Source organism: Aspergillus glaucus (genome assembly GCF_001890805.1).
Source record: "Aspergillus glaucus CBS 516.65 unplaced genomic scaffold ASPGLscaffold_18, whole genome shotgun sequence".
Lineage (NCBI taxonomy): Eukaryota > Fungi > Ascomycota > Eurotiomycetes > Eurotiales > Aspergillaceae > Aspergillus > Aspergillus glaucus.
Window position 1 is genome coordinate 507,330 of NW_019170470.1, and position 6,691 is coordinate 514,020.

A 6,691-nucleotide genomic window follows, 5' to 3' on the forward strand; every position below is an offset into this window, starting at 1 on the left:
ATTTGAATTAATTGAGTTGATATTCAATGCTACTACAGAGTACTCTGTATAATCACTTTTTTTTTTTTTTTTTTACCCATCTCCCCGGGCCACCCCGGGCCACCTCGTCATGGTACCTATCACAAACCCCCAGCGCATAATCGCATAGTTCATCTGTACTCTGTAGTCCAGCCCATTATGCCCCCTTCAAATGCTTCCTTTTTGCGGCGCTGCACTCTGGAGTTCCGACGCACCTATGCCGGCCCTGTGATTGGCGCTCTCGGAATTCCTTCTATATTATTAGTTATTGAAGGAGCCCGACCGCGTCTGCCTTTGGTCGGGGCTGGGCGTCACTTTAAGCGGGGCCTTTGCTCTCATTTCTCCGTTTTCATTTATATACTGACGCTCGCTCCCTGTTTCCCGCTCGCTCGCTCGCTCGCTCGCTTTTTCTTTTCTTGGAAAGTCGACATGCCGCATCATCACCATGACTGATATCCACCGTCCTTTGGTCCCGGTGTCTAGTGGGACTCGTCGGGAGAGTAACGGCGATGATGCCTGCCAGCAGTCTAGGAAGAGGACTAATATCGGTGTTGCTTGTACGGCGTGCAAGGCTCGGAAGTTAAAGGTACCCTCCATAATAAAAAATATATCCTTGCAAAGAGGTTAGTGGGACGAGGGGGGAAAAACTGACCATTTACGGAACAGTGCTCCGGCGCACCTCCCTGCCAAAATTGCCTAAAGAACCACGTCGAATGCACCGTCGACAACACCAGCGATAAACGCCGCAAGTCCGGGATCAAGCGCAAACTCGAGACCCTTGAAGATCGCAATGATTTATTATTAAGTCTTGTCCGGACACTTCGTGATTCCGCCGACCGTCGCGTGCTCCAGCTGCTCGACCTTATTCGCAGTGATGCCTCCCTGGCTGAGATACAATTCTACCTTGATGAGGAGCGGCCGTGCGGGGATTCAGAGAGGAAGAAGGTGACGCCTAAGAGTTTGGAGTGGGAGCTTAGGAATGGAAATGGGCCACAGTCGGAGTCAGAGTCGCCTGCGACAAGGACCGTGTTCTCGCCGGAGCAGTTGGCGGATGTTCCGTTGTTTGATGTACCGGCGGCGCCGTGGACGAATATCACCCAGGATGCGAGGTTCGTCTCGCAGCTGGTGTCGTTGTGGTTTACTTGGTTCCATCCATTTTTCAACTGGTTGGATCGAGACTTGTTTATACGGGATATGAGGTCGGGAGAGTTGAGGGTGCGGTGTTGTTCGCCGTTGTTGGTTAATGCTATGCTAGCTCTGGCTTGTGTAAGTATTTGATCTTTTACGTCCGCGTCCGTCGAACGCTGAAGCCGATAACATATGCTAGACGCATTCGAATTCGGCCCAGGCATATGCAATCCCCGGGGACACGGCTTCCAGAGGCGCGCATTTCTACAGCGAAGCGAAACGGCTATTTGTCGAAGAAGAAGGCAGAATCACCCTTGCTACAACACAAGCTCTGGGCTTATTATCGGTATAGTACGTCCGTCCACCCACCTTCAAATCACGCGCCATCATTTACAAAAAGAACAGTGCCAGCCTAACCTGCAAAGGCCGCTCCGGCTGGATCTACCGAAACAACTTCGCTTTCGCTGTCGACGAACTCTCAAAACAACAACCCCTTTCTCGCCCCACGGCCCACCACCGGGTAATAGACCACACAATATGGGGCCTATTTAACATTGCGACGTAGGGACCTTTCCCAGAAATCGGCGAGGTGCCGGGTAAAAACCGACTGACTCTTCCTTGGCTCAGGCTCAAAGCCCTCGCATTATGTAAGATTCCCACGATTAAGACCCCCAATCGGCCTTTGCCGTCGCCGGTGTGCTCGGCGGAGGATGTATGGCATCCGTACCCGTTGCAATTGGAGGGGTCGCAGGCGCATACGAGCTGTGTGTTTCATGCGTTGTGCGGATTGAATCGCATCGTGCATGATCTTGCCTGGGTTTACTTTGGTGGGAGCAATCCACCACTGGCCGATTTGGAGGCTAAAACAGAGAAGTTCTGTGCTCGATTACGAGATTGGAAAGATCGGTTACCCATCTGTTTGAGAGAATCAGAGGAGACTCAAGTTCCTCATGTATTATGTTTCCAGTACGTTTCCCTATACCTCAGCCTTGAGTGCTAGCTAACATAACTACAGTATGTACTACTACTGCATCTGCATAACCCTTTCCCAACATGCCCCGTCCATAAAACCCGACCTCGACAATACCTCCCTCTCCCCCTTCCCCAACACCTCCAGCTACCACGACACCCTCGACCTGTTCTACGCCCGCAAAATCTCCACCCTAACGCGCATCCACCGCACCGCATGGGGAACAGACCGCACCCCCGTCCCAAACACGCTCTGGGTGACAACCGCTCTTCTTCCTCTCCTCCCCAACCTCTCCAACCCGCAAAACCGCGACGCGTTTATCAGCCTCGCTGTGTCAGCGAAAGCTTTCGCAAGACGGTCGGTTGTCGGAAAGGCAAAGCTGGAGTTAGTACAGCGACGGGCAAGGGAGATGGGCGTTGAATGGCCGGTTGAAATTGGGGCTTTGTTTGCGGATGAGGAGGAGGTTCAGGTTGGGGGTCGGATTGGTGTTGCGTCGGCGTCGTCGGGACCGGGGAGGAAGAGGGCAAAGGTGGGATTATGAGTTTGCTTTTCTTTTTCTTGTTTATTGGCTTCTTTCGGGGCTTGCATAATCACCACATTTGCATGGCATGTTGGCGTAGTTTTTTTTTTTTTTGGGATGGGATTACATGGCGCTACGGGTAGGGAATACTAGTAATACATGGATTGGTTTGATTTAGAATGTGTTGCAGCTATCATATTCCCTTCTACCGGATCCACCGGTCCCCTCAGTACAGCCAATGTACATCCTCGGATCCTACTTCAGCTGTCAATATCAAGCCACAGAAAAACCCTGACACCACCACTGACAAATAAATGACATCTACAACCTTAAAAACACCCATCGATAGCCAATCCAATCCCGAGACCCTGAAACCGTGGATAGGGGGGGGGGGGGGGTTACGGAATGTAGCTGGATGCGGCAAGACCAGGTATGGAACGAGACCATGACCACAACAACAGCATACAACGTATACAACTCGGGGATCTCATCATCCTTGCAACCTTTTGGATAGGAATTTGCAATTTCGGAGGGATTTGACAAGGGCTGTCAGAGTGGGGTGTTGTGTTTGTGTGCCGTGGTTGGGGATGGAGTGTTGGATGTGGGTGACATGTTGGACTTCGTTTTGGATTTGAAAATTGGATTGTATGTTGTTTTTTGATTCTGGGCATTATGGTGGAAAAGGTTGGTGGTTATTATTATTTTTTCTTGTTGATGTGTGGTTTACTGTGCTGTGAGGGTTGTATATATTTCGGCTTCGGGGTTAAATCGCTACAAGTAATACTTAAGAGCCATATGTACAAAATAGTGCCGAAGAACAATTAGATATACTATTCACACTAATCTAACATTCAGCATTTAGTATAGAAATAACAACATCAATCACCATGTACATGCCGGCTGGGCTATACTTCCTTTCCCAACCAGGCTAGTCCCTCTGTTCGCAGAGTCTTGTCTCAACCTCACTTCACCTTCTCACCTCATCTTCTCTAACTTTCGTCTTCCAGCGTTCCAATGGCCTAGATCGCCAAATACACATCTTTCCTCATCCGTGCGTTCCTTCTCGCGTCATCGTCTATCTACTACCTCAGCAGGTGCCTCGGGTCGCCATGTTGCAATTCGGGTTCCATCCAGTTCACTATTGTGCCTGAATCTATGTGGATTACTAAGATGACCATAGTCGATGGAAGATAATGTGCTGTTCCAGGGCAGCGAGCAAATGCTATTTCTACCTAGAAGATCCCGGTTGTTCGTTCATCATCCCAACAAGAAGAAACAGTCTCTCCTCTATCCTCTATCTACAAGAGCCAAAGCGAGAACAAAGCACAATTCCTTTGAAAGTGTGAGTTGAGCCTACTTTTGCTATCAAAACTCCAAACTGATCTTTCAATCCAGCTCGATTACCTTCAATCTACGTCAAAATGAAGCTCAGTCTCGCTACTCTCATGGCCCTCATGGTGGCTGTTGCCCGTACCGCCCCGGTTCCCGGTGACAACACCCTCGTCGACGCCGAGATTCTGAACGACTCCGTGAAGAACGTCGGCAACAACGCTGCTAGTGGCTTGCTCAAGGAGGTGGACGGCCTGGTTAAGGAGCTTACTAGCACTTTGGGCGGCCTTCTCAAGCGCGGCGACGACGCTCTCATCGAAGCCGATGTTTTGAACGATTCCGTGAAGAACGTTGGCAACAACGCTCTCAGCGGTCTGGTTGACGAGCTGTCTGGCCTGCTTGGGCAGCTGACTGACGCCCTGGGTGGGCTTCTCAAGCGAGGCGTCGACACCGAAACCACCGACAATGCTCTGATCAAGGCCGGGGTGGCTAATGATGCCGTCAAGGATGTCCTTAACAACGCTGCCAAACGGGATGAGGATCTCCTTGGCGGTCTCCTGGATCCCCTTGGCGGTCTCCTTGACAAGCGCGACGAGGACTTGGGCATCGGCACTCTCCTCAAGCGGGATGAGAACCTCCTTGGCCTCGAGGGCGACCACGGCCACCACGACGACAATGCTCTGATCAAGGCCGGGGTGGCTAACGACGCCGTTAAGGACGTCCTCAACAACGCTGCCAAACGGGATGAGGACCTCCTTGGTGGTATCCTTGCCAAGCGTGACGAGGCCATCGATGACAATGCCATTGTCAACGCCAAGGTGGCTAACAATGCTGTGAAAGACGTCCTAAACGACTTGGCCAAGCGAGGCGACAACACAGAGGCCAAGAATAACACCCTGATCAAGCTGAGCATCCTCAACAACGCCCTGAAAAACCTCCTCAATAACCTCTTATAAACTACGATTAGTGATAGAGGGGTTTCTTTTCACAGAGAAAAATGTACTTACTTTACCTTGTTCATTGCTTGATGTTGGTCCTCAGACTGTCTCGACATAGGACTTTGGAATATGTTTAACTTAATAGTAATAACAACAATTATAATGATTTGAATCGATTTTGGTTCTTTCGAACATAGGAAGCCGCAATATGCAAAAGCCTCATAGTTCATGAATATCGGTGAGTCGCCCCGAGATTTCCCAGAGACATACTGACACGCCTGCTAGCACAATGCTAGGAACTCGACAGATTCGGAGCAACAATGGCAGATCTCAGATGTCTCCCTTTTTTCTTACGGACAATGCGCCGTTGATGGTGCGATGGATGCAGAACCCTGCAGCGGTGCCTACATGAAATTATTGTTTTGAGATCACACCTGCATTAGATATGTGCGAATGAACGGTCCCCGAACTGATTCTTATTTCGGAAACTTTCAATAACACCGCCAGTTATAGTTCAGACCGACCTCCCCCCCCCCTCCACCCCCCCTCGCGGCGAGTGCGTCTGATATCTCACATCCCGGGGGGCGGGTTCGTCTCGCTCGGCGGGCTTCTAGAAAGTCACCGCTGCAGGCTGCATATGACCGGGCAGATAGACAGTATACAGGGCAGTTGACTTTATGAGATCGTTTTAATTATAGGCTCCCTTACTTGACACTTACGCGATCACAACAATGCCATTTTGAGAAATGTCGTTGAGGAAGAAAAGGTATATAAGGGCCTGTGTCGGTGGTCGATATCGGTTTCTCATCATCATCAAAAACCATCTCTCTTATATATATTTCACTTTCAGCTCTTGCATATTTTTCCACTCCGTCATTCGTTTCAACTGTATATTGTGCACTTTCGGTACTTAATTCTTAATTAGGTATGTTCCGCCAGCACCCTCAGTTAGATCAAAGGAGCTAACAACCACAGAACAAAATGCAACTCTCCATCGCTACCCTCACTGCCATCGTGGTCACCCTGGCCAACGCCGCCCCCATCTCCCCGGCTGACCAAATCGCTGCCATCGTCGACGGCAAGCCTCTCCCCCAGCACCCCGCTCACCACGAGGTCAACAAGGACAACTCCAAGGACGTTGTCGACCTCCTCGGTCACGCCCAGCTCGTCAACGGCGATGGTCTCAACGTCCTCGGCGGCAAGGCCAACGGCGGCATTTCCAAGCGTCAGGAGCTCGAGCGCCTCTACCCCGAGCACTACGGCAGCGTCGAGTCGAGCAAGGACAACAGTGAGGACATCCTTGATGTTCTTGGCCACGCTAAGCTCCTGAACGGCAACGCCATCAACCTCCTTGGTGGCAAGGCTAATGGCGGTATCTCGAAGCGTCAGCTTGGTGCTCTGGATGGTTTGCTCGGCGGTGGATCGCGCAAGCGCCAGGTGAGCAGCGACAACAGCAAGGATGTCGTCGATGCTCTTGGTCACGTTCAGGCTCTGAACAATGATGGTATCAACGTTCTCGGTCACTCCGCCAACGGCGGCATCGGCAAGCGTCAGGTCAGCAGTGACAACAGCAAGGACGTTGTTGACGCCCTCGGCCACGTTCAGGCTTTGAACAACGATGGCATCAACATCCTTGGCGGCAAGGCCAACGGTGGCATCGGCCGACGCCAGGTCAATAGTGACAACAGTGCTGACGTCGTCGATGCTCTCGGTCACGTCCAGGCCCTGAACAACGATGGTATCAACGTTCTCGGTCACTCCGCCAACGGCGGCATCGGCAAGCGTGGC

General features: G+C 51.3%; 3 protein-coding genes across 3 annotated transcripts in view; all 3 read left to right on the forward strand.

Annotated features, from left to right (window-relative positions):
• The first annotated feature begins 75 nt into the window (after nucleotides 1-75).
• Nucleotides 76-2,905, forward strand: ASPGLDRAFT_176799 (putative C6 transcription factor). The gene is made up of 6 exons (XM_022542882.1): nucleotides 76-604; nucleotides 685-1,284; nucleotides 1,346-1,497; nucleotides 1,552-1,707; nucleotides 1,774-2,112; nucleotides 2,162-2,905. Exons 1-6 carry the CDS (start codon nucleotides 464-466, stop codon nucleotides 2,655-2,657), a joined length of 1,884 nt encoding a protein of 627 aa, XP_022398387.1. The 5' UTR covers nucleotides 76-463; the 3' UTR covers nucleotides 2,658-2,905.
• Nucleotides 2,906-3,877: 972 nt separating this feature from the next.
• ASPGLDRAFT_50236 (uncharacterized protein) lies at nucleotides 3,878-5,078 on the forward strand. The gene is made up of 2 exons (XM_022547264.1): nucleotides 3,878-3,978; nucleotides 4,032-5,078. Exon 2 carries the CDS (start codon nucleotides 4,058-4,060, stop codon nucleotides 4,919-4,921), a length of 864 nt encoding a protein of 287 aa, XP_022398388.1. The 5' UTR covers nucleotides 3,878-3,978; nucleotides 4,032-4,057; the 3' UTR covers nucleotides 4,922-5,078.
• A 455-nt stretch (nucleotides 5,079-5,533) lies between these two features.
• The window catches only part of ASPGLDRAFT_50238 (uncharacterized protein), a 2,097-nt gene continuing 939 nt past the window's right edge, over nucleotides 5,534-6,691 (forward strand). Inside the window, exons 1-2 of the mRNA XM_022547265.1 lie at nucleotides 5,534-5,828; nucleotides 5,879-6,691. Coding sequence (XP_022398389.1) covers nucleotides 5,885-6,691 — 807 coding nt within the window. The 5' untranslated portion in view covers nucleotides 5,534-5,828; nucleotides 5,879-5,884. The remainder of the gene's footprint in view (nucleotides 5,829-5,878) is intronic.